This window comes from Carcharhinus amblyrhynchos, chromosome 3, assembly GCF_965287045.1.
Source record: "Carcharhinus amblyrhynchos chromosome 3, sCarAmb.v2.hapA, whole genome shotgun sequence".
NCBI lineage: Eukaryota > Metazoa > Chordata > Chondrichthyes > Carcharhiniformes > Carcharhinidae > Carcharhinus > Carcharhinus amblyrhynchos.
Window position 1 is genome coordinate 51,046,057 of NC_137326.1, and position 27,784 is coordinate 51,073,840.

Below are 27,784 nucleotides of genomic sequence, written 5' to 3' on the forward strand. Positions count from 1 at the left end.
TACACCAAAATCATGACTAGATATGCTTTGTTGGCTGTGAAGTGCCTCGTGGCATCAAGAGGTTGTGAATAAAACTAAATAAGTGCAATTCTCTCTTTTATCCTCATACACATCTTGCAGAGGCAAACACACCCTTGAAGATTATTACAGAAAGCTGGGCCTTCTCCATCAGAGTCTCCACAAGTCAAGATGCCCAGCCCTGCTGCAAAGTGAACCAAAGTCGACTCAGATTATTTATACACGGTTTTGTCTGCAATCGCTGTAAAGAGTGGGGGTGTATCAGGGCAAGTTGACACTGCTGGGAACCACTATCCTACTGACCTCCTACACCCTGACTTCCCCAAACTGCACCCCCTGTTGAGTGAAGTCTCATTGTGACTCACACAATTTGGCAGGCCACTGTCAGTCTACAAACAGGCTGTAGACAATTTGTTGTTCTTTGTTGAACACAAAGATGTACCAGAGATGGATACATTCAGTCTGGCTGAAGGATTGGAAAGCTCTCGATGAACACAGTAATTGTAAATCAATTATAATGTTGGACAGAATCTTCAAATAGTGGGTGTCTTGCCCACCATTTGAATCAGCGGCGAGACAGCCGCACTGACTCGAAGGAGGAAGGCCTGTTGTATCTGCACAGTTTTACCAGGCCTGCAGGTTGCACAGTGGGAAGAGGCCCTTAAGTGGCCATTAATTCCTCCCATCAAGCCCAAGGTGGCTTTTCTTGTTAGCTTAGTTCTTATTTATCTCTACTGGGGACAATGCATTGGATTCAATTTGAATTTGGCTTTTGGAGCAAACAAGGAGTTGGATTTGGGCTTTCCTGTGTGCTTTAACTTTGTATCTTTAAGAATGGAGTAAAAATTAAAAATAAGTCCCTGAATGACACCTTGAAATAGTCTGGAAACTAAGTGGTATTTTATCTTAGGCCTCAATAGGCTGTTAACGGCCAGTGTTTGACCCCCACCACTGACACTGAGTCACATAAAACAGTATTAGGGCAGGTGACTAATAGTCTGGTCACAGAGGTAGATTCTAAGGATCAATTTAAAAGAGAGAGAAAGGAACCAATTTTAATAAAGGGCTTCCAGAGCTGAGGGGCCTCAACTGGTGCAGACATGCTTGCCAGTGGTAGAACATCTGGAACTGCCCACTTACCTGACAAAGGAGCAGCGCTCCAAAAGCTAGTGGTATTTGCTACCAAATAAACCTGTTGGACTTTAATCTGTGTTGTGAGGCTTCTTACTGTGCTTGCCAGTATCTCCACATGATGCTTTAGATGCCAGAATTGGAGGCTCACAGAGATCTCAAAGGGTTTATAAAGGCTGATGTAATTTAAAGGCAAGGCCATGGAGGGATTAAAACACAGATGAGAAATTTGAAATCATTACTGGGCAGGGGACCAATCTGTGTCAGCGAGCACAGGAGTGTTGGGTGATTCGGTCTCCAGGAAAATGGGGCAGGGTGGGGCTTCAGGACATTAGGTGAACTTCTGCTCCAACTGTTTCAGTGCTTGCACCCACGGTGAAAATGAATTGAAAATCCTAACAGATTAAATTGGAAGCTGCAGTTGGTGAGCAATTCTTTTTGAGGCCCATTTTTACAGAAACTCAAGAGCTGTAAAAAAACAAGGAAGCAGACTTGTCAGTTCAAGGCCCCAGCCCTGAGGGGAGTTAGCTGGATATTTAAATGAAGAATATGACTCCTGTTGGTTGCAGCTGTTTTCAATCAATTAACAAACATGGAAAAAACAGGAGGAGGGAACGATATCCCTCCTTCAAGACGACGCTCTTATAACTGCCCACCCCACCAAATTCCTGAGGAGTCAGACCACATAAGTAAGCAAAGAGGGAATGTTGATTCAGTTAAGGCACTTGCCTTCCACACTAAGTCCTGGGTTGTCTGTGGAGAGTTGCTGGCATCCCTAACAGACCATTAAATTGCCCCTCCCCCGCAGTGCCACGTCCTGAGAGCATTCTGCAATGTGAGAGTCCCAGACACTGTATTTATTAAGGGCTGCATGTGCCTCGAGCTGACTGAGGAGCTAATGTAACAGCACCATTGTACAGATGGTAGGTAGCTCGCCACTCCCCCCGTCCCCAGGAGGGATGCCAACTAATTTAAGTCCCAGCTGTACACCAGCCGTTGCTTCCCTTTACTCCTACCCCAAGCAGGCCCTGCCTCTTGGCCTTCTTGCTGTTACAGTTTATTTAAAGTGATAGTCCTTCTAAACCACGAGACAGACTGATCCACTAACTTTTCCCATCAGTATTTTAAAGCACTATTTTAAGATAGGTAACCTGGGCTCAAAGATCTTGGTGATTTCATCCAAAACATTTCTGCCAATGTTCCAACTTGCACCGAATGTTGTTCACCCAACACCCCTGTGCTTGCTGATACAGATTAGTACCCTACCCAGTAACAATTTCAAATTTCTCATCTGTGTTTTAATCTCTCTGTGGCCTTGTCTTTCTTTGTTACTGTAAATTACTCCAGCCTTATAAACCCTCCAAGATCTCTGGCAGCCTCTAATTCTGGCATCTAAAGCATCCTCAGATGTTCCATTACCAGCAATCATGTCTTCACCTGTTGAGGCTCCTCAGCTCCGGAAGCCCTTTATTAAAATTGCTCCCTCTTCTCTCTCCTTTAAATTGATCCTTAGAATTTATCTCTAATACTCTTTAGGTGACTCTTCTATCTCCTTTATCCTTCAAGGTGAAGATGACCACGTTCACTGCCTGGAGTATTTTCTAGGGTTCTGATGGGTGCCTTGGTGATTACTAAAGCTGATTTGCACACAGATGGTTCTGCTGTAAATAGGACAGGATACCACAGTTGACTGGATTGCTGGCTGGAAACTTCCTCTCTCTGTCTCTGATATGTGCTTGCTTTCGAAGGAGTCTGCACTGTTTTTATTTGGCTGTGCCATGTTTCAGTGCTCCTGGGCATACTTCTTCCAGGACTCAGGGTCGATATCAAAACTCCCAAGCGAAGCTATTAGAGTGTCCTTGTAGCACCATTGTCTCAAGCTCTCCTTAGAAGGTTCACTTTAGTAAGCGAGTGTCAGGTATTCTGGCTATAGCTGTAACTGTCTCAATAATGGTGGATGCTTGGCATACCAGCTCACGTGAACATAGTATCATAATGATCACAGAAAGCACTAGGAAATCTTAAACAGGTTTGACAGCATCTGTGGACAAAGAAAGGAGATGATGTTAGCTCTGTTTCTCCACAGATGCTGTGAAGCTTGCTGAGTATTTTCAGCAATTTCTGTTTTTTATGTCAGATCTCCAGCACTGCAATATTTTGCATTGTTGTGATATCTTAACCCTCTTGTGAAGTGTCTCAGGGTGTTTTTATACATTAAAAACTCATATATAAATGATACTGTTATGTGACAAGGGACTGCACTGGACACTGAACATGACAACGGTAATTCCTGTTATACTGTTGTGAAGAATGGGTCTGACAACTAAGCAGGAACTGTTTATTGGCCAATGCCTGGATGCTTGTTCCCTGACTGAGCCTAAGTTTAATATTAAACAACAAATTTAAACTAAGGGGACTGATTAATGCACAGGTTAACACACGTTTGGATTCTTAGCCTGGATCTAGTCCAGATTACAAAGCCTCAAAATATTTACAGCTTGGAAACAGACACTAATCCAACAAGTCCACATCAGTATTAATGGTCCTCATAAGACATAGAAGCAGAACTGGCCACTCCGCCCATTCAGTCTGCTCTGCCATTCAATCGTGGCTGATTTTTTTTTCTCATCCCCATTCTCCTGCCTTTTCCCTGATCCCCTTATTACGAACCCATCTGTTTCTGTCTTAAAGACACTCAATGATCTGGCCTCTGCAGCCTTCTGCGGCAAGGAGTTCCATAGATTCACCACTCTCTAGCTGAAGAAATTCCTCCTCATCTTTGTTTTAAAGGATCGTCGCTTTAGCCTGAGATTGTGCCCTCTAATTCTAGTTTTTCCTACTACTGGAAACATTCTCTCCACATCCAATTAATCTATCCAGGCCTCGCAGTATCCTGTAAGTTTCAATAAGATCCCCCCTCATCCTTCTAAACTCCAAGTATAGACCCAGAGTTCTCAACCGTTACTCATATGACAAGCTCTTCATTCCAGGGATCATTTTTGGGAACCTCTTCTGGACCCCTTCCATGGTCAGCACATCCTTCCTTAGGTACATGGCCCAAAACTGCTCACAATATTCCAAACGGGGTCTGACCAGAGCCAAATACAGCCTCAGAAGTACATCCCTGCTCTTGTATTCTAGCCCTCTCGATATGAATGCCAACATTGCATTTACCTGCCTAACTGCCGACCGAACCTGCACATTACCCTTAAGAGAATCTTGAACAATGACTCCCAAGTCTCTGTGTTTCTGATTTCCTAAGCATTTTCCCATTTAGAAAATAGTCTACGCTTCTATTCCTCCTTCCAAAGTGCATAACCTCACACTTTTCCACACTGTATTCCATCTCCCACTTCTTTGCCCACTTTCCTAACCTGTCCAAGTCCTTCTGCAGCCCCCTGCTTTCTCACTACCTGTTCCTCAACATATCTTTGTATCACCTGCAAATTTAGCAACAGTGCCTTCAGTTCCTTCCTTCAAATCATTAATGTATATTGTGAAAAGTTGTGGTCCTTGAGGCACACTACTAGTCACTGATGCCATCCAGAGAAAGACCCGTTTATCCCTACTCTCTGCCTTCTGCCAGTCAGCCAATCCTCAATCCATGCCAGGATCTTACCCTTAACACCATGCGCTTAACTTATTTAACAGTCTCCTACGCAACACCTTGTCAAAGGCCTTGTGGAAATCTAAATATATCACGTCCACTGGCTCTCCTTTATCTAACTTCCTTGTTAGTTCATCAAATTGATCAGACATGACCTCTCCTTGACAAAGCCATGCTGACCCAGTCCTATTTTATCATGCACTTCCAATTACTCTGCAATTTCATCTTTAATAATGGGCTCTAAAATCTTGCTAATGACTGAAGTCAGGCTAACTGGCCTATAATTTCCCATCTGATGTCAGCCTCACTGCCTCCCTCCCTTCTTAAACAGCGGTGTTACACTCGCTTCTTTCCAGTCTAGTTCTTTGTAGAATTTGTCTTTCATCTCATCTGGGTTTATCATTGTGGCGGCATAGGCGCTGATCAGGATGGCTTGACTCCTGTTTTGTAGCAGAAGCTGTAATGTCATAAGCCGGTCATTCACACCCTTGGGTCAACTAGCTAGTTTCTGAACAAGGTGACTCCTGATGGCGAATCCAACTCCAGCATCACAACACTCATCGCTGCTGCGACTGCTCCAGAAAAAAGTGTATCCACCACAGTTTCAGTCAACTGACCTACGTTGGCAAGAAGAGTTTCACTCAGGGCTGCAATGTCAATGTTGTATCTTGCAAGCTCTTTGGCAACTAAGGCTGTTCTTCTCTCTGGTCTGTCTGCTGTAGGGTCGTCCAAAAGCGTGCACACGTTCCAACTGTCAGTGGTGAGCAGTGTCACCTTGTGTTTTATTTTGTTTGTTTGACCACAAGATGGGATCCCTGCCAGCTGCGGTAAACTGGCCAGGGTGTAGTGAAGCGGACAATGTTTAGGGCACCTTTTCTAGCCCCTTCCTCATTCTATGGAGGTGAGCAGTGCGTTCCTGAAAAGGACTGCTCAGTCGCCCAGGTAGACACCGAGTTTCACTGCTGCTTCGGTCAACGGAAAACAAACATTGGACCTGAGCTGCCTGTTTGCAGGTCCGTGACTACAGCTCCCAGTGTATCCACACCTGCTGCTTTGTCGCTCACCCATCGCCACAGGACTTCAGGGGTTGAACAGGACACTGATGATGATGATGATGGTGTCAAAACTAGCGCTTGATTTGGATTAAAGTGAGGGAGAGTTGTGCAGCATCAACCTCACTCTCTCTTTCCAATTCCCATCTGGATCCAGTGGCAAGACACGAGTCAAGATTGTTGGAGATGGGACTAGGCGCAGTGGATGACCAGGACTTCTTCTGTATCTTGTCTGCTCTTCACGTTCCATGACACTTGCAGAGACTGCCTTCTTGACCGTTGGACATTCCATTGGTTCATCCGCTCAATCTGCCGGAGTCTGTCTTCACATGCAGGGATAGACATCTATCTCACTGAGGGTTGAGACCTGTCAGCTACCCTCACCTGATTTAGCTGGCTTTTTAAAGCCGTTGCCTGGGGTGTGGCTATTGTTGCATGCAAACAGCTACAGGGAGCCACAGGTGAGAGCTGAGTGCCAGGTGGGGGCAAATGGACAAACCTCCCTGAAAGGATGCGACATGTTCCCCCACCAGAGGTACTACCCCTCCCTGACACCCCATACATACGTCTTTTATATTACTAACTAGCTAACACTCATATTTCATCTTCTCCCCCTATTGCTTTTTTAGTTGTCCCTTTAAAGGCTTCCCTCTGGCCTCCCACTAACCCTTGGGACTTTGTATGCTTTTTCTTTTGCTTTAATGCTGTTGTTGACTTCCCTTGTCAGCCATGGATGTCTCATTCTCCCCTAAGTATGGTTCCTCCTCCTTGGGATGAATTTCTGTTGTGCCTCCCAAATAACGCTCAAAAACTCCTGCCATTGCTGTTTCACTGTCTTCCCTGCTAGCTCCCTTTTTCAATTAACTCTGGCCAGCTCCTCCCTCATATCTTTGTAGTTATCTTTATGTAATTGTAATCCCATTACATCTGATTCCAGCTTCTCCCTCTCAAATTCCATCATATTATGGTCACTGCTCCCTAAGGGTTCCTTCACCTTAAGTTCCCAGATCAAGTTTGCCTCATCACACATCAAATCCAGAACTGCCTGTTCTCTAGTAGGCTCTATCACAAACTGCTCCAAAAATCCATCTCTTAGACATCCCACAAATTCCTTTTCTTGGGATCCACTACATACCTTTCCCAGTCCACCTGCGTATTGAAGTCCCCCATGATTATTGTAATATTGCCTTTTCTATCTCCTGATTTATTTTCTGCTCCACATCCTGACTACCTCTAGGAAGCCTGTATGTAATTCCCATCAGGGTCTTTTTACCTTTGTGATTGCTGAACTCTATCCACAGAGATTCTTTGTCTCCTGATCCTATATCACTTCTTGCTATTGATTTAACTTCATTCCTTACTAGCAATACAATCCCGTCCCCTTTGCCCATCTGCCTGTCTTTCCCATAGAACACATTCTTGGATATTTAGATCCCAGCCCTGATCCCCTTGCAGCCACACCTCTGTGATGTCCACAACATCATACTGGCCAATTTCAATGTGCGCAAGAAGCTCATTTACCTTGTTCCATATACTGTGCGCATTTCGGTACAACACCCTCAGTCCTGCATTGACCACCTCCCTTCTCATACTTGTCACCTTTTTCAGTCTAGCTGAGGTTAGGTTCCTGCAACATTTTATACTCTCTGTTCTATTACATGGTCTGGAAACTTTACTAACCTCTCCTGAGCCCTCAGCTCCTTAACCTGCACTTCTACCCTCTCCTTTAACTTTGATTTTCTACAACTGAATCCTCCCACCCACTATTTAGTGAGCCTCCTCTCACTTTCTTTATCTCATGCTATCGGTGTATCCTCCTTTCTCCCTTACGTGGGTGGCATGATGACGAGCATTGATTCCTCACAGCACCAGGGACCCAGATTTGATTCCTGGCTTGGGTTACTGCTTGTGCAGTGTCTGCACATTCTCCCTGTGCCTGCATGGGTTTTCTCTGGGTGCTCCAGTTTATTCCCACAGTCCGAAAGATGTGCTGGATAGGTGCATTGGCCTTGCTAAATTCCCTGTGTACCCGAACAGGTGCCGAAGTGTGATGACTGGGGGATTTTCCCAGTAACTTCATTGCATTGTTAATGTAAGCATACTTGTCACACTAATATATAAACTTAAAATTTAAACAGACCTATGACATTTCGGCCGCATGGTGGCTCAGTGGTTAGCACTGCTGCTTCTCAGTGCCAGGGACTCGGGTTCAATTCCCACTTTAGGTTACTGTCTGTATGGAGTTTGCACATTCTCCGTGTCTGCGTGGGTTTCCTCCGGTTTCCTCCCATACTCCAAAGATGTGCGGGTTAGGTGGATTGACCAAGCTAAATTGCCCCTTAGTGCCAGGGGAATTAGCAGGGTAAATACGTGGGATCGGGCCTGGATGGGATTGTTGTTGATGCAGGCTTGATGGGCCAAATGGCCTCCTTCTGCACTGTAGGGATTCTATGATATTTGCCTCAATTATTATACATGTTACACATTCCAGTAAAGAATGTCTCTTGAATCACTTATTGGTTTATTAGTGACTAACATGTTGCGCCTTCACCTGCAAGTGGAAACATCATCCCTTCCAAACTCTTTTCTAATTTTATAAGTCCTCTATTAGGCCTGATGGAGATAGGACGATATTTTTGTCTTTGAATTTGACATTGGGCAATCTTAAAGTATTTTCTGTCATATGGAGTCATAGCATAAAACAGCTCAATTTGGCAGTCTCGAGTTTTCTATGCATTGAATATTGAATTTAGTTCAGCATGAGATACCTCTTTCAATTGTGGGGGTATACCTGCCTTGTTTATGTCAGGTGAATTCAGCAAGAAAGATGAACTGTGACCTTCCTTATTGTGCAGATGCCTGCATGACCCCCAGTCTGTCTGTGAACCATCACTAATGTCCACATGGACTGCAGTGCAGCAAGCACAGTTACAGAGGGAAGAACAGTGAGTCAATCCCATCATGTAATCCTTTTCCATCAAGCCCTGTTCTCATCAGAAGCACTAGGTGGAAAATCCAACTGGTGCCTCAGATGCCAAGAGGGTCCAGGTTATTTATACAAAGGAATGTTGCTCCTTTGCCAGGAAGGCACCAGTTGGACCACTTGTGAGAACTGAGAATATCAGATTCTCGTGTTTCCCACATTACAATTGTGACCATACTTCAAAAGATCTTCATTAGCTTTGACGAAGATCATTGGATCTTCATTAAGCACCTTAAGACATCCAGTTGTGAAAAACTCTATATAAATGCAAATCATTCTTTTTTGATATCTGCTGGTATAGCTTGGTATCAAATTTGCCTTGATAGCATTGTATGTATTTGTCTTAGTATAAAGATAAGTTGCTGTTGTTGTTATTGTCAAGTTTTAACTATAGAAATGACAGAAGTTATTTATAATATTGCAAATATTTGCATTTTTATGATTATGGCATAGAAAGGGAACTCGGTTGGACTAAACATTAATCCTTCAACTGACGTGAAAGGAGCTTGCTAAAGGACCAGCTTCTCAATGGGGATGAATCCTGCAGCCCTGACCCAACCATTCAGAAATAGTCACTTAATGAATGGCAGCTTCCATTTCATTGCAGTCAAGTATTTGGTCCAGTGCCAATTGGTTACGACCATTCACTACAAACACTGGAACAATATGGGTAGGAAAAGCTCCACTTGTCCATACAGTCACAATGTGCCATGCATTGTAATGCACACACTTGCTACCCCAATTGGAGTAATCTCCCGGGACAAGTAATAAATCAACTTTTGGAACCAGTTCAGTCAAGGACAGTAAACCTGTGGCTCAAACAACGTGCTGAGCCCAAGGTAACAAGCGCACCCAGGCTGTGTAATATCAGTCTGACTGCACTGTTTAACCAGTGCTCACTTCCTAAGACAGCCAATAGCTTAGTCAGAAGAGGATTGCAAAAATAACAAAACCAGTCATGTGCTAGATTCTAGCTCTGTAAATTGTGTGGTCGGAAGTCAAAAACCAATCCATGTACATCTAAAAATAATAATAGTTCTTCATTTCCTTTCTCTTTATTGGCTTTCAACAGTCTGATAGAAGCCTCAGTATGAGCACTTCAACCAAAAGAAAAACGTGTGGAACAGAAAGCAGATCACTAGAACTTCGTTGCAACATAGGAATAATGTGTTCTCTGCATCCACTTCTTCTACCTGTGGATTCTCCTACCTGTGACGCATTGTTTGCCCATTGTCTATCTCTGCTTGCCACCCCTCTCCTAATCCTTGCTGCATCCCCAGTCCTTGTGATCCCTATCTCAAGCCTTCTCCCCCCTCTCAAGTCCTCATAACCTCGGCCTTCACCACCTTTCTCCTGAACCCTCAACCCCACCACACCACCTCAGTTGCAGAAAAGAGAGATGGCAAGGGGGGGGGGGGGGGGGGGGGGGGCGGGGTGGCGGGTGAATGCTTGGGAAGCTTGGTGGCAAAGACTAAGCAGGAACACAAGGGCTTGGGAGGGTACTAAGCAGCAACAGGCATGCAATGACATCAGTAGTGGAAGAAACTTTGCATTTTCTGGAGGACAGAATGGGCAAGCATAACTGTTCCTTTGTGGCATCTGCAAATGCAGCCAAAACAGAAACCCAAATATTAAAATTCCCCAGCAAAGACGATAAGTGAGAAGTTAAAATAACCACAACCTGGCACCCACTGGATTCATGTGCAGTACTATTCTAGCAGGCATGTTTTGGGCAGTGTGTGAGTCCTTGCTCTGCAAGGGTCTCATTTAAATTCAAAGATTGGGATCTGATGACCTCACTCTGAACCTGTGACTATATGTTTATTGTGCAGGGGATGGGTTATTCTTTAACTGTGCAGGGCTCATGTTTATTCAACAGGGTAAGGGTTGCTAGTTAAAACTTCACTTACAATTGGTGCCCTATTAATTGTAATGGATTTTGGGATCTTAGTAAAGTGCACAGTCCTGAGGGTGTTGAATGGAACTTGAGTGATTATCCTGTGCTGACGGCCTCATTGTTTGAAATTGGGACCCTTGAGAAATGGTTGCTGTTGAGCTGGTAATGGATAGGGGCTGAGAGCTGTCCTAGCTATTAAGCAGAGTGAATGTAATGGACTGCCTGACCCTTCTCATTCCACGGGTCATTGTTTCAAAGTATTAAATGAACTACAATCAGCTGCTGCACAGCCATGCTGCAATTAACATATTAAATCGTAACTTTACTGTCTTTGTGCCTCATGTAATTTGCCAAGCGCCAGCTGTCTTACTAGAGCAATGATTTAGGCTAGACTTCCAACTTTCTCCTTGCACTCACTCTCTCCTCTCCTTCTCCGAATGTTTTCCATGCTAGAATCTATGAGTTACCAGGCAGATTCACAATCCCTTACCACATTTGTGTCTTGCTCAAGTGTATTATCAATGACGTCCACAAGGTTTGAAGTCTTGGTCTTTGGCCGATTACAGTCTAACTGAATCAGGGGTCGGCAGCGGTAGTGACACCGGAATCGACAGTCTGAAACAGGAGCAAAGAGAAAGAGACTCAGTATTAATTTCTTGTCTAGGCACAAATCCAATTGAGGGGCTGATTGTTTAACCCAATTATTTATCATGATCTTGAATATCTCATATCTTTCATAGGATCAGCCCTCTGTCTCCTATAGATGTTCATGGCCATTGGACTTAACAACTTTTGTTGGATTGTATTCTTGGACATTTCATCACATGATCACCTGCTTGGAACTGCCCTGACATTGGTTGCCAATATGTCAGTCATTCAATAACGGCAGCTTCAATACTCTGTGTTGCAGAACTCCTTTATCTATTGTCCTAGAAAGAGAGACATATAGAAAATAGGAACAGGAGCAATGTGATGGTGCCTGATTCTCAATCTCATCGCCACATTCCAGCTGTTTCCCCATACCCCTTGACACCTTTAGTGTCTAGAAATCTATCCACTTCTTTCTTAAATATATTTAGTGACTTGGCCTCCAAAGCCTTATGTGGTAGAGACCCACACAGTTTCATCACCCTCAAAGAGAAAAAAATTCTCCTCATCTCAGTCCTAAATGGCTTACTCAGCATCCTGAGATCATAAGCCCTTGTCTAGAGCCTTCAGCCAGGGGGAACATCATCTCAGCAACCTGTCTGTCTAGCCCTGTCAGAATTTTATACATTAATTCCTATGGGAAACCATGATTCACAGTTATTTCACTTAAAGCTGCGATTTCCTGTAATGCAACCAGAACCTAAAATAAAGACTTACAGTACTGTAGAGTATTTTGGGATGTCCTGAGCCTAACGTAGGCTCTTTGCTAGTTTCCTCTCAAATCATTTTCACTGCACTGTAATTGCTGTATTTTCTGCCTAAATTCTTATTGACTCTGGTTTTCCATTTTGTTACTTCAAATAAATGATCTCCCTTATCTAATGCAGTCAGCTGCCACTTCGTTTTGCTGCATCCTTGGTTCTTCTTCATTTAGTAGCGTTCTTAGCATCAGTACTGTCAAACTCTTGCATTGCTGAAACTACCTTCAAAAAGCTCAGTCTCCTCTTTGGTGCCAGGTCACAAAACCTTGGAGGAAGTCAGTTAGACCCCTGAGTTTGCTCTGCCATTCCATTAGATCATTGCTACTCTAAACTCAAGACCATTTTCCCTTCACATTCACCATTACATAGACTTCAAATCAAATACCTTTACATTCACTGTATTTCTCAATCCTTCCGATTACACAAAATCTCCAGGCATCAAACCTTTTTCTTTCATTACCATTAAATAGCTTCACAATAGATTAAACCCCAGCTCATTTGCTCCCATTGCAACATTTAATTATAAAACCCAGATCTAAAGTATTTTCTAGTCCCAGTTCAGTGAATGACCAAATATCACCAATACCTAGAACAATATTCATTTTCGCAAAGATAACTAAAGATGAGGGGGGTCATTCAGATCATTCTGTGAGCCATGACATTTACTTTCTGTTTTAGCTTAGACTGAATATCTAGTCTCTTATTAGATAATATTGGTGCGAAGATTTGCCAACCGCCAGCAGTTGACTGAGTCCTTTATCCAACAAAAACATTTCGAAGAAACTGCAAATTTAATTGGACTCAGTGGGACTCTGTTCTGGATCTCTTAGTCCGGACCACAAGTAAAATCTCCCTGCTTCCATTCCTGGTAGCCTCGTGGTTTACTGTAAACAAGTCTGAGGTTAAACATCTGGTCCGAGACAAAATCTTCACCCTCAGCAACCGGACGGAGTCCCACTCATAGCCACGTCTGAGAGGGAATTTGAAGCTATGGTTAAAATGATTGCCATATTATGGAGAGACACAAGTGGAAAACAAGACTCACTGATTTCCTGCTAAATGTTTAACTTAAATATATTTATAGTTGAGGCTCAAAACCAAACAGAAAATTAGAATGAAGAAGAAAACCCGCATACGCTCAACATTTGAAGTAGAAACAGAAAATACTGGAAATACTCTCAATTTGGCAGCATCTGTGGAAAGAGAAAAGCAGAGTTAATTTTTCAGATCGACGAACTATCATCAGAACTGGGTCATTGACCTGAAGCATTAACTCTGCTTTTTTCACAGAAAATGAGGTGGTGCCTGCCGAAACTCTGATGCAATGTGACATCAATATGGAGTTGTAGTACAAGGCCATGTGGATGTGAAAAAACAGCTCCATGGAAATGCTGCCCATCACCATTCTGCTTCCCGACCCATATTAGCTCCTTGTTCCTCAGCTTCTCAAATTTAAAATTCTCTTTCAATTTAACTATAAATTGCTCCAATGGCCTTTCTATCTTTGTAATCTCCTTCAGTCCTACAAGCCTCCCAAAATTACGTGCGCTCCTCTAATTCTGGCTTTCTGTGGATCTCCTACTCCCTTTATCCACAATTGGTGATATTGCCTTCTGCTCTTTAAGCCTTAAACTCAGGAATTCCTCCAATAAACCTCTGCCCCTCTCTAATCGCCTTTAAAATTGCCCTTAAGATCAACATATTTTCTCATTCAGTATTTTCTTGTTTTCATTTACATATTTAGTTTTATTGTAACAAAGCAATTTATATACTTTAAAAATTTAAAACGGAGCAATATTCCATTCCAGTGAAATAAAAACATTACAACATTAGAAGGGTCAATAACACACTCCAATTCCTGCAGTGCCAACATGTGCAGAAGGCATCAATGGTTGCTGCATTCTCTCTCTCCAGGGACACCCGGCCATGAGTGTAGCCACAGTAGAGGGGCAGACAGTCAGGTTGGATGACCCGCTCAAGTCATCTGCTGCCTGGACCTGTTTATGACAAGGTTGGCCAAACCCAGGAACAGGTTCATGAGGAGGTCCTCCTCCTTCTCCAACTCCCCCCTCCGCACCAGTTGATCATGAGCATGGGGCTCAAGCGCACACAAAATATCAAAAGATTTTTCAAATGACAAAAAAAAGAGTTCAGCCTAAGACATTTAACATAGACAGCCACTGACTCATCATAACAATCAATCTCTACCAATTAGTCACAACAAACCCAGGCACAAAGCAAGGAATGGTACAAAGCTTTGGGACTCATAGGTCCAAAGGCACCTGTTGCTCCTCATGCCGTGGAACCTCCATAAACAGGTCAGGTGAGATGTTAAAACATAACTGGTGTCACTCCTGATTTTAATGGTGGTTAGAACGAACTCTCTGGCAGGGGGAGGGGGGGGTGTCTCATTTAATATGTTAATAAGGTTGCACTGCTCACAGTCTTTTCCGCTGGTTTCAGGAAACCCAGTAGGTAAAGGGAGCTGAGGACTGTTGGATTTAGGCTCATGGACCAAGTGCAGTAGCAGAACCCACTCCCAGGTTTACCTGTGAACTGCTTCCACAAAGATCAATGTGGCTTATCAGATGTGTTTAGTTTGTCATCCCCCTCTGTGGAGATGAGAATGAAAATTGGCTATTGCCGGACCAGGCTGGAATGACAGTGAAGTGGAGAGGGGTGAAGTATGGTGGTGGTAGTGAGGTTTGTGATGAGATTGGCAAGGGCTACTATCCGATATAGATGCAGACAGTGCATTTCCTGGGACAGGCAATTGGATAACTTTGAAGATGAAAATCATGACAATAAAAAGTCTAGATTTCATTTACAGAATTTAAAATAATTCTTGTGCCTTTGAGCTTCAGACTTGCATTTGCAGAATTATGAAATTAGAGTGATTATATGTTCCTGTTTTCCAGGGAAAGTCCTCAGATGAAGTTTGTGTCCCCAGGCAAACACTATTTCCAGGAGAGAATCTGGTTCATGAAACTCATCCTCCAAAACACTAACTTTTCATTTTTTGTGATAAGCAAGGTAAAGCACAGAGTATGTACTGTAAGTTGCCTTGTATAGTGACGTCTGTTAACTGTCAAATTAACAAGGATAATAAAAAAGTTAGTAATAGCCAGAACTTTATCAATGATATCAGTACTGTTAGCTACTTACTACTATTTAAGGAGAGATGGTGCTGCAGTGGTAATATCATTGGATTGGTAATCCGATGCTCTGGGATCCTCGGTTCAAATCTCACCATAGAATTAAAAGTTAATTTCAGTGATGGTGACTATGGCAACCACCAATTGTAAAAATGTATTTTGTTTCCCTTTAGAGAAGGAAATCTGCTGTTCTTACTGGTTTGGCCTACATGTGACTCCAGACCTACAGCAATGTGCTAACTCTTAACTGTCCCTGAGATGTCTCAGCAAGACACTTGGTTCAAGGGCAATTAAAATGGAAAACAAATGCTGGCCCAAAACCCACATCCCATGAAAGAATCAGGGGAGCTATAATGTAGGTGGCACAACCATATTGCAGTTGCCATAACTAAGATGGTGACCAAATGACATATTACAAGGGACATATTCGAAATTGGTGTTGCCAAAGATGAAGTGTAATTGCTGCTTTAATGGCTGGCTTCAATAGGATTTTATACATATTTGCAACAATCTGGAGGAGAAATACTGGCCTGAAGTTCAGAATGTCAGTCAGTAGCCCATACAGACAGTGGGTAAGAGAAGGTGATGTTATTGTTTTCTTAAAAAAAACTTTCCAATCCATGTCAATAGTATGAGGTCACATCCATGATAATTATATACACATTTACTTTGCATTCCTGGTGTATGCGCACAAATATTATTTTAGGCAGCTAAATGTTTATACATCTTGCTACTTAAATTTTTCATCTGAGTATCCTCAGAATTGGTTTGGAAAATATGGTCACCCAGCAAGTGTATCCCTGCTTTTCTGTAGGCAGATGGCAGCAGTCTTATTTCATTAGGAAGGGCAAGATCCAAGCAAGGAAGGCCGCATTACATGGTTTGACCCCTGAGGTGAATTCTGAAACACATAAGGGGCAAAGTAATGAAAGAAATTCCAAACATCGAACAAGAGAATCACACTGATTTTTTGGGAGAGTTCCCAGTCACAATCGTATGGCACTTAGAAAAGAAAAAGAGTCAGGATGTAATTCTCACCAGTAGGGGAAGGAGCGGAACCTATTCTCGCTGGTGAAGCACGCTGCTGGGAGATGTCCTGTCATATTCCTCTCCCTCAGACATGGGGATCAGCAGCCAATTGCCCACTGTGCCGGTCCCCCCACCTCCCGCCAATGATTGTCACCCCAGCCAATCCCCACAAACCCCCGATCGCAGAGCTCCCCCATTCCTTCCCCCACAGAGTTTCCCCTCACTGCCTGGTGGGCACTTCCAGGATGCCTACACTGCCCGGCCCTGGCCCTGACCACCCGGGGGGCTTCAATGGCCTGCAGTTCCACCAGCGAGGTCAACAAATCTGGTCTCTGTTGGCGTGGACAATACATGATCCTGCCGGCGAAGCTCTTGACCATGAGCAGATAAGGGCAAGTGAGGCCAGATGATACTGTCTGAGACTCACTAATTATATTTAAATAAGGTAATTAATACTGAAATCGGCCTCGCGCATTGATTCACCGGCAAAATCAGGCCGGTAACATCATGAGTCGAAAAACTGGCTGCAACTGGATTTTTCCCCTTCATCCCACCTTACCAGCTTGCCACACCAGTGGGATAAGCTGGTAAGATTGCCTCCATAGTTACAGCACAGAAAGAGGCCATTCAGCCCATAGAGCTTATGCTGGCTGTCTGCAAAAATAATTTAGCACAGCTGAATGCCTGCAAAGAGAATGCTGGATTTGGCTGACAACCTTTAAGAAAAGGATGACTACGCACAGCGAGAAATGCCTGCTACACACTGAAGCATTTATAATTTCACCACAGACTGTAACGTTATCTGACACACACAAATATTTCCCTTCACAGACAAAAGCTTCATTGGAAGATGTTTCACATCATGAGGCTGGGATCAGAGCCAGTTCCAGCACTCGGAATGTAACTTCTCATTTACACAGCAAGCGGGGAAAATGACATCATTGAGATACAATGTCAGCCATACAATCCCCTCCTGTATACTCACCCTCTCCCGCCAGCCCTGCTGACTCACCGTAGATCATCTTTTTCACAGTCAACGCGCCACAAAGTATTTCAGCAAGGGCATAGCCGCACCTACCAACCACTGTTCTTTGCAGGAGGTTGATTCCTGACCCCCCCCAATTCCCCCACCTCCTCCCCAGAAGGCTCTCTCACTGGAATTAAAAGATCCCATGGCACTATTTTGAACAAAAACAGTCTCTGATGTCCTGATCAATATTTGTCCCTCAACTAGTATCAATAAAGCAGATTACCTGCTCCACATCTCATTGTTGTCTGTGGGAGCTTGTTCTGTGCACATTTCTTACAGTACAACAGTGACCAGAAAGACTTCATTGGCTGCAGAGCACTTTGGAAGATCCTGAAGTCACAAAAGGGAGCATTACAAATGCTAGTTCCATCTGTTCCTTTCTGACTAACTGCCAAAGTAAGTTCAGATTTTGACTGTCTTTAATTGAAGACTGTTGAAACAATCTGCTGAAGATAGCACATACCAAAATAAAACATACAAGACAGGATGGAAGAATAGCATGCAGCGTGACCAACAATCTAAATACATCGACATGGCTTGCCCACCTATATTACTGGCCATGTGGAACACACTTGCTCACTCGCTCATGGTAAACCTCATCCTAATCGTGCACCACAGTGACCTGCTATATTCATGCTGAATGCCTCACAGCACAATGTTTCCATCCATTTGTCGTCACTCCATCACTGAGCAAAGTGTCTCTGGCTGACTGCATTCCATCCAGTTATACGCCTCCTCTCCCCAACAGGTTTATATTATGCATCTCCCATTCACCCTATCTGTTAAGCTTTGACTGTCCATTTACCACAATCCTGCAGCATCTATGCTCCCATGCAGCAATCCTCCCACAGGTTCATTCTGAAACTAGGGTCTTAAATCTGAAGAAAGGAAACTATGAAGGTCTGATGGGCAAGTTGGCATTGGTAGATTGGGAAAATAACACAAAAGAATTGACAGTGGGCAAGCCAAGGTTAGTATTTAAGAACTATTACATGGTCTACAGCAAATATATATTTATCTAAGGAACAAAAATGCAAGAGGAAAGATGAATCAACCATGGCTAACAAAATAAGTTAAAGATTGCATTGGGTCAAAGGAAGTGGTTTAAAAGGATGCCAGAAAGGAGGGTGAGAATTGACAGAATTTAGAATCCAGCAAAGGAGGAAAAAAAATGACAAAGAAAGGGAAAAGAGAATATGAATACAAACCAGTGAGAAACATAAAGATGGCCTCTACAAGCTTCTTTAGGTATGGGTAAAGAAAAAAAAACCATTAAAAAAGGACAAATATGGTTCCATTACAGGGGGAGACAAAACAAGGAGAATGCACAATAGAGAAATGGCAGAGAAACTAAACAGTCATTTTGTGTCTGTCTTGGATTGAGAATTGGTTAACAAACAGAAAACAGTAGAAATAAATGGATCATTCTCAAGATGCCAGGCTATTGGTGTACCACAAGGATCAGTGCTTGGGCCACAGCTGTTCACAATCCATTCAAATGATTTGGATGTAGGGATCAAATATAATATTTCTAAACTTGCTGATGGCACGAAACTAGGCAAATTGTGAGGGGGATGAAAGCAGGCTTCAAGGGAACTTGGACAGGCTAAATGAACAAGCAGGAACATGGCAGATGGAATATAAAGAGAATAAGTTGACATTTTTGGCTAAGATCAAATGTAGTATCGACATGCTGTGTTTGGTTGAAATCATTAGGTTACATTTCAGCTTCATTTGAAGCAATTTTTTAAAGCAGCATCTCGGCCTTTTGGCTAAGATGCAAATGAGATCAAGCCTTGGAGGAGGAGCTATATATACTCCAATCAGCTTGGATCATGTAGATCAAGCCCAAGACAGGAGGTGAGAGCCCTGTCTTGTCAGTTTGGAGTGGGAATGTCTCAACTTGTTGGGGCTCTGAATTGGATTTAATTTGGTTGGATTGGATTGGAATAAAGTTTAAAAGAAATAAGTTGACGTTATCCACTTCAACAAAAAAAAAACTGAAAGGGTTATTTCTCAAATGTTGAGAGATTGGGAAGTGTTGATGTGCAAACGGACATGGCTGTCCTTGTTCATGAGCCACTAAAAGCAGGCATTTAGGTGCAGCAAACAATTAGAAAGGCAAAAGGGGATTTAAGTACAGGACTAAAGATATCTCATTACAATTTAATAGAACCTTGATGAGACTGCACCTGGCGTATTTGTGTACAATTTTAGTCTCATCTAAGGAAGAATGCATTTATCATTGAGAGAATGCAAGGAAGATTCACCAGTCTAATCCACAGGATTATCTCATGAGGAGAGATTGAGGAAACTGGGCCTGTATTCTCTAGAGTTTTGAAGAATAAGAAGTGATTTCATTTAAACTTTCAAAATTATTACAGGGTGAGAGAGATAGGGTGGGTGTAGATAGGAGGCAAAGGATATATCCTGAGTCTAGAACCAGGGAATACCGTCTCAGAATAAGGAACAAGCTATTTAAGATCACGATAAGGAGAAATTTCCTCACACAGTGGGTGGTAAATCTTTGGATCCTCTCATTGGGCAATTTCAAGACAGAAATCAGATTTTTGGGATAACAAGATAGCAGTGATGAGAAAGTAGTGTTGAGGTAGGTGGTCAACTATAATCTAATTGAATGGTGGAACAGGCTCAATGCACTGAATGGCCATTTGTTGCTCCTATGTTGGATGGCTTTGCCCATTACTTCTCAGCTTTGGTTGCTGCAGCTCGTCCATCAGTTGACCAGATGCTGTGTTGCTGGAGACACCCCCTGCTACATGACAGAGTTCAAATCCAAGGTAGCCCAAGGTTTTGACATTACACAATGCAGTTACACTATAGGGAGCAGGAGGCATGCTGAGCAGTAAATAGGTAGAGCATACTTGAACGGAAGGTCATAAAATAGTACAAGGAGGAGGCAATTTAGCCCATCATGTAAGTCACAGAATCTCTACAGTGCAGAAGAGACCATTCAGTCCATCGAGTCTACATCAGCTCTCTGACACTATCTTATCCAGGCCTTATCCCCTACCCCATCCCCATAACTCCATACATTTACCATGGCTAATCCACCTAACATACAATCTTGGGACACTAGGGGCAATTTAGCATGGCCAATTCACCTAACATTTTTGAACTGTGGGAGGAAACCCATGCAGATATAGGGAGACCACAAAAACAGTCACCCAAGGCCAGAATTGAATCAGGGTCCCCAGAACTGTGAGGCAGCAGTGCTAACTGCTATGCTACCATGCTGAAAACAGGGGACAAATCCAGTAAAGGATTTCAGGTGTGTTATCAATAGCCAGAAGTTTGTTTATCAGTCACTGGGATCCTGCCAGTTAACAAATGCCAGAAACTGGGCTGGGATCTTCTGCCCTCATCATGGCAGGACCCACCATGGAGGATGCTGTGGGCCAGCTAAAAGTCCATTCAGTGGACCGGAAGATCCCAGCAGCAGGGAGGGTTGTAAGATCCCAGCCTGAGTTACTGTTAGTCATCTACTGTCACTGGGCAATGCCAGCTCACCATTGTGAGAGACTGAATGACTGCCCAGGCCACTGCAGTACTGCCAGCTACCCACTATGAGACACTGGACTCTTGCCATGTCATTCACTGCCAGGCACTGAGTTAACTAACATCTAATACAGGATTTTATACAGCATAATTTCTTTAGTTTTTGCTATTTCAATTCAGAATTAAATTCACCATGAGCTCAGGGATAGAACATCAAATCTTCAGATGGTTTATATTGGAAACAGGGAACTCCAGGTAGGCTGCAAATCGCGGGTTCATGTTGTCGATATAAATAGTGACAGATAGTCTCAGATCCAGTAGTCTGCATGAAACTGATTAAACTTGTCTAATCCATCATAATCACTTGAGTTTTTACACAGCCTGAATAACAATAGGGCTGTAGGCAGAGGTATGAAGAAGTCATGTGTATGCTCCACCACAAGATGCTTTTGGGTGACTTGGGGTGGAATCCTCCACTTCCTACGCTTTTTTAAAATTTCTAAAGTGTAAACCAAAACACCAAATTTCTGACAGAAAAAAAAAGAACTTTGTTCCGCTCACACTACCCTACATCACCATTTATTTCTGCCTGATTGCGAGATAACTTCCACTGAACCTCAAAATCCCACTCCTAATCTGAGCTACTATCAGATTCTGGGAATTTGGCAACTTCCCTTGGAGAGGAGATCTAACCCTGTGTTTAAAGCTGCGCTGGCAGTATGAAAGAGGAGCAGTTGTTTATCAGGGTTTCTGTGTGACCTGTTGCATTATCAGGACAAAGCGGCGCTGCCAACATTATGAGTGGGACGAAGACATCCAGGACCATACTTGAGAAATCTCATGTCAGAGTGACTTCCCCAAAGTATTCCCGCTTTTGAGTGATTTTGCCATTAACAGGGTTTGTTCAGATAGCCGGCTATTGTCTTCTTTCAAAACAGAGCTCACAAAAAACTTGCATTTATATATTGCTTTTCACATCAACTCCCAAAGTTCTTTACAGTCAACGAGGTACCTCTGAAGTGAAGATATTCCTGTAGGGAACTGTAGCAATTTACACACAGCAAGGTCCCACAAAAAACAAGTGGAATAATTAAGCGGTGATCTGTTTTCTTCAGGTGGAGTGATTAAATATTGGCCAGGATACCAGGAGAACCCCCCTGCTCTTCTTCAAAGTAGTGCCATTTGATCTTATATGGGGTGGCATGGTGGCACAGTGGTGGCACACTGCTGTCTCATAGTGTCAAGGACCCGGGTTTGATTCCCAGCTTGGGTCACTGTCTGCGGAGTCTACATGTTCTCTCAGTGTCTTCTCCCATAGTCCGAAAGATGTGCTAGTTAGGTGAATTGGCCATGCTAAATTCTCCCTCAGCGTGTCTGGACAGGCGCTGGAGTGTGGCGAAATGTAGGAGGGTAGGAAATTTTCACAGTAACTTCATTGCGGTGTTAATATAAGCCTGCTTGTTACACTAATAAAACAAAGCTGAGAGGGTAGACAAGATTTAACTCAAAACATGGTACTTCCGAAAGTATACCACTCCTTCAATATTGTCCAGGAGTGTCAGCCTAGATCCCTGGAATGGGATTTGAATTCACAACTCATCAGAAATTGGAGCTGTTTAATGATGGGCTGAAGGATCTCTTTCAGTGCTAAAAAGCTCTAAATAATCCCCCTCCTGCCCACAAAAAGCAGGACAAATCAAATTCTGCCAATTGCTGCCCTATCAGTCTACTCTTGTTCACCCGCTAAGTGATGGAAGATGTTGCTGACAAGTGCCATCAAGCAGCACTTGCACTGTAATAGCCTGCTCACTGATGCTGGGTGTTTGGTATTGATGGGGCCACTTGGTTCAGTGGGCAGCATGTTGGTATCTAAAACACAAGATTGTAGGTTCAAGTCCTGCTCCATGTGATGCCCTAGTGCAATACTGAGCAAGTGCTGAGTTGTTGGAAGTGCTGTCTGACTTAAATCTTAAGGTCCTGTTTACCCTCATTGATGAATGTAAAATATTCCATTACACCACTTTGAAGAAGTGTAGTGGAAATATCTCTGGTGCCCTGGCAAATATTTATCACTCAATTCCACTGCAAGAAACAGATTTGCTATCTCTGGGAGTTTGCTATGGGTAAATTAGCTTCAGAATTTCCTACATTACAACAGTGACTTCACTTCAAAAGAACTTCAGAGGCTGGAGAGAGCTCTGGAACGTCATGTGATCGACAAAGACACTATATAAGTGCAAGATATCGGGTGGAATTTTCTGGCTCTGCACAATGTGATTTCTGGGGGGTGGAGACAGCTTACCATTGGCCAGCACTGGCATCTTCCAATCTCACAGATGTCTACTGCTTTTTGCGTGGCTCAGGCAACCCACCGCCAGGGAACACCCCTCCCCGGGGCATCATCTTCCGCAGGACCTCAGGAGCACTGGAAAACCTTGCTTATTTTTTTTAAAAGCATCTCTTAATTTGAGAAAGGAAGGCCACAAAGTCAGGATGTGCCTGAGACTGGGCTCCTAACGGTGAGGTCAGAAGTTCATCTGTCTTGTCTGATTTAGCCTATTTTTGTTATACAGCCACAACTGACTTTTTTGACTAATTAAAAACTACATTGATTTAAAGCAATTTTACAACACGAAACAGTGGGATTTGATTTCTTGAGAGTTGTTGGTCCAGCATCATAACCACTGGATGACTGGAATCTTTCACAACAATGGGGTGGCTGGATTAATCGCAGTACCTTTTCAGCAGGGCACAAGTTCTGCCCACTTCCACGGTTTACCTCCAATCCCACCTGATTTCACACAGCAAGTGTCATTTGGACCTTTCCTCTTTGTTCCTGGCCCTTTACCCCCATCAACAAGAAGTCCGCCCAGGGGATTGGGACTAAAATCTCCCATATCCAGGCTCTGGTGCATGCCAACAACACTGAAAGGGTGTGTAAAATTTATAGAAAATCAAAAACATAAAGGACAGGGAGTCATAGAGGTCTACTGTATGGAAACAGCCTTTTGGCCCAACTTGTCTATGCCGCCCTTTTTTTTAAACCTCCAAAGCTAATCCCAATTGCCTGTATTTGGCCCATATCCCTCTACACCCATCTTACCCATGTAACAGTCTATCTGCTTTTTAATAGACAAAATTGTACCCGCCTCTACTACCACCTCTGGCAGCTTGTTCCAGACACTCACCACCCTGTGTGTGAAAAAATTGCCCATCTGGATACTTTTGTATCTCTTCCCCTAAACCTATGTCCTCTAGTTTTAGACTCCCCCACCTTTGGGGAAAGATATTGACTATCTAGCTGATCATTTGTACACGATTGATTCAAGTTTTATGTGCTCTTTAAAAGTTAACTTGCTGCACACCCCCCAACCATTATGCTGAACACTGGGCACCAGAAAAGCCCAGATGGCAAAGGGATGAAATCCGAGGTGTCCTTATAATTACCGACGCCCACTTGTTCTTGTCCCTCACTGCCAGAGAATGGGGGGGTGAGGGGAAGAGAGAACGGCTTCCTTTCTCTTGCAATCCAATGGAGTTATGCCAGGAAACTGGCAGAACTCCTATTACAAACCCCCGCCCATGTTTTACAGAAAGAAATTTCCCCTCACCAACCTCGCCCTTCCCCATTAGCCAGGAGAAATTGACCCCAAACTCTATTGGCCCAGTTGCCAGAGTTAAACCTCCAACATGTGAATGTAAACACTGCCCTCTCGTGGGGATGCTGGTTATTCGCTAAAAAGTTAAAAACATTAATGCAGTGGGAAACTTCTCGTTTTAATCAATTCATGGGACGTGGATGTTACTGGCAAAGCAGATTTTCATTTCTCAACCCCAAACTTCACTCCAGCAAGTGATGTGAGCCACTTTCTTGCATTAGTGGAGTCCATCTAGTGAAGTTACTCCTTCAATGCTGTTAGGTAGGTAATTCCAGGATTTTGACCCAGTAATGAAGGAATGGCATCTTGGTTCTGTGTCAGGATGTGTGTGACTTGGAGGGAAACCCGAGGCTGAGTAGGTCAAACAGAAGCAGAGGGAGTCAGCTAACTGCCCATTATTCAGGATCCTATTTTCTCCAATCCAGTGTTGACTGAATAAAGACACACGGGTGGCACAGGTCAATACTGATAGCCTGGTCCACACAGCTTGTCCTTGTGCAACAGTCTGAAACATGAGGAGAGAGACTCCGAGCCCCAAAGAATAGAGTCAGTCTTCAGAAAGGGAGGATGTAACTGCTTATAAATCATTTTCAAGGATGTGGGTGGAAGAGGGATGGTGATGTGCGTGACCCTCTTTTTGTTTGGTAAGATTGAACTTCTTCAATGCCCTTTGGATGTCCAAGATCATTTGGGAATTTTTTTTTTAAATGGGACATGGGCATTGCTGGCTTGGGCCAGCAATTTTGTTGCCCATCCTTAATTTCCCTTAAGTTGGTGGTGGTGAGCTGCTCTCCTGAGTACCTTCAGTCCATGTGGTGTAGGAACACCCACAGTGCTGTTAGGGAGGATGTTCCAAGATTTTGACTAAGCGACATTGAGAGAATTGCGATATAGTTCCAAGTCAGGATGGTGTGTGGCAGGAAACTTGCAGGAGGTGATATTCTTGAATCTGTTGCTCTGGTCATTCTAGGTGGAAAGAGGTTGTGAATTTGAAAAGGGCTGTCAAAGGAAGGCGATTATGTCATTGAGATGGTACAGGCTGATTCGTGACCATTACAGATCTTGCAGAAAATAGCTGGTCTTTTCAGGACTATTTAATTAAAACACAGAATAAACGTACTTGTGTCTTGATTTGTGGGACTTCAGTGCCATTCAGTGCTACCTTCCTCAAACTTCAAGTCTCTACTCATAGCCTATTACATGGCAACTGAAGACTAGTGGGTCAAATGCCCAGTTGGAACTTGCCAGAGGGTAAGTAACAGAGCAGATAAGCCCAATTGTTTTGTGTTCACTTTTTATTCTTTCCAATAACCTGCAGCTCCCAGGAGATAAAAAAAAACTGGCATCAATGTTAAGGCAGTGAGCAGCCACTGGCACCTGATACCTTGGTGCCCAGCTCCCAGTTATAATGAACTTCTAGGTGTACCAGAGGCAAAATGTGAACAAAGGACAGCACAGCACAGCACAGGAAACAGGCCCTTCGGCCCTACAATAACATGAGGGTCTAAACATGTTTCAATGGCTCAGTGGTACAGAGTCCCCTGATTCCAGAGCTGAGGTCTAAATCTGACTGGGAAGGCTGAACTATTGTGTGTGTGTTGCTCACTCCACGGTGCAGAGCAGTTTTTAAGTTAATGTGATTGTTACAAGCCAGGGCTTTTTGGGCTTTATATTGACAATTCCTGCTCAGTTGGTAGCACTCTCACCTCCAAGTCAGAAGATTGGAGATGGTCAAACTCCACTCGAGACTTTGGAATGGATTTTACATCCATCCCCTGTCCTGCCATAGGCTTGGGGACCCTGCTGTCAGGGTCAAACGGGGGTCAGAAGCTTAGTGTGGGCAACAGTCAACCAGTTGTGACCTTCCCCGAATTGGCTAACTTATAGCCAGAATTTGGAGCTCTCCATCCGGTTAAGATTGGCAGATGGGCTGTTGTAACTGAAAACCCTGCAGCAGCGAAGATACAGCAGATGCCATCACAGATGGGAGAGTGTGATGGAGACATCCAGATGGGCAGGCATGGTGGAGTAGTGATTAGTGCTGTTGCCTCACAGTACCAGGGATTCAGGTTCAATTCTGCCCCTGGGTGACTATCTGTGTGGTGTGGAGTTTGCACATTCTCCCCATTTCTGAGTGGGTTTCTCCTGGATGCTTTGGTTTCCTCCTAAACACCAAAGATGTGCGTGTTAGGTTGACTGGCCACGCTAAATTGCTCCTTAGTGTTGGGGAATTAGCAAAGTAAATACATGAGATTATGGGGATAAAATCTGGGTGTTATTGTTGTGAGTGCAAGGTCGATGGGCCAAATGGTCTCTTTCTGCACTTCAAGGATTCTATGACTCACTCCAACTCTTTTACGGTTAAACTTAACAAAAAAGCCTTTAGTGGCCGGGTTAGCATTGTTGAGGAAGAGTGGGATGTGACTGAGGAGGGTTTCTAAGCCCACAGAGAGTGTCCACCAAGAGGATGGCTTCAGGAAGTTGAACTCTCCTGTGGGTACTTGAGTACTGAGTGGAAAATCCCAGTTGGGCCCATGACCAGGGGCCTTAATAGGTCATTAACTTAGGAAATTGTCTATCGAGGGTAAAATGGTGTTGGGAACTGGCATGTCAGCTGACAGCGTGAGTTACCCGCCCACCCACCTCTGCACTTTTCCCCAGTGGGGCCTAAACATTAAGCCTTTGAGCATATAATCTAGGCCAATATCCCTTTCTAATTCTAGGGGAGCGACACTGTTGGAAATGTGGTCTTTCAGATGAGACATTAAACTGGGCCCCTTCTGCACTCTCAGGTGGACAGAACTATTCCAGGAACAGGGGCGTTTTCCCAGTGGTCTGGCCATGACTAAACCCACAGCAACAATTCAAATCCGATTATCTGGTCATTTAACTCATTGCCGCAGTTTCCAATATTGTAACAGTGACTATACTTGAAAAGGAATTTGATTGGCTGTAGTGCATTTTTCAGATGTCATAAAAGGTGCGATATAAATGCAAGTTTTTTTATTGTCCCAGTTAGTTTTCTGAATGGAAAGAAGTAATCAACACCACTCACCACATTAACTTGACGCTCAGTATGGTGTGGCATTCTCGAGTCCTAAAGTAAAGAGCAGCAGGAAGTCCCAGTGCTTAGTTTCCAATGGGATGGAGGGGTATTAATATAGAAAGAACTTACGCTCAGAGGACATGGGGTCTGTTCAGTACCACTCTCCTACAGCAATACATGATTTCAGTCTGTTTCATTGTGTCAACAGAGCTACAGTAACAAATGTACAGTGTGGGACAGTGACAGTTA

At 43.6% G+C, this 27,784-nt stretch overlaps 1 protein-coding gene across 1 annotated transcript in view; it reads right to left on the bottom strand.

Moving 5' to 3' along the window:
- rassf1 (Ras association domain family member 1) overlaps nt 1-27,784 on the bottom strand; it is an 82,498-nt gene that overhangs the window by 20,116 nt on the left and 34,598 nt on the right. The window contains exon 2 of the mRNA XM_080183983.1: nt 11,179-11,303. Coding sequence (XP_080040109.1) covers nt 11,179-11,303 — 125 coding nt within the window. The remainder of the gene's footprint in view (nt 1-11,178; nt 11,304-27,784) is intronic.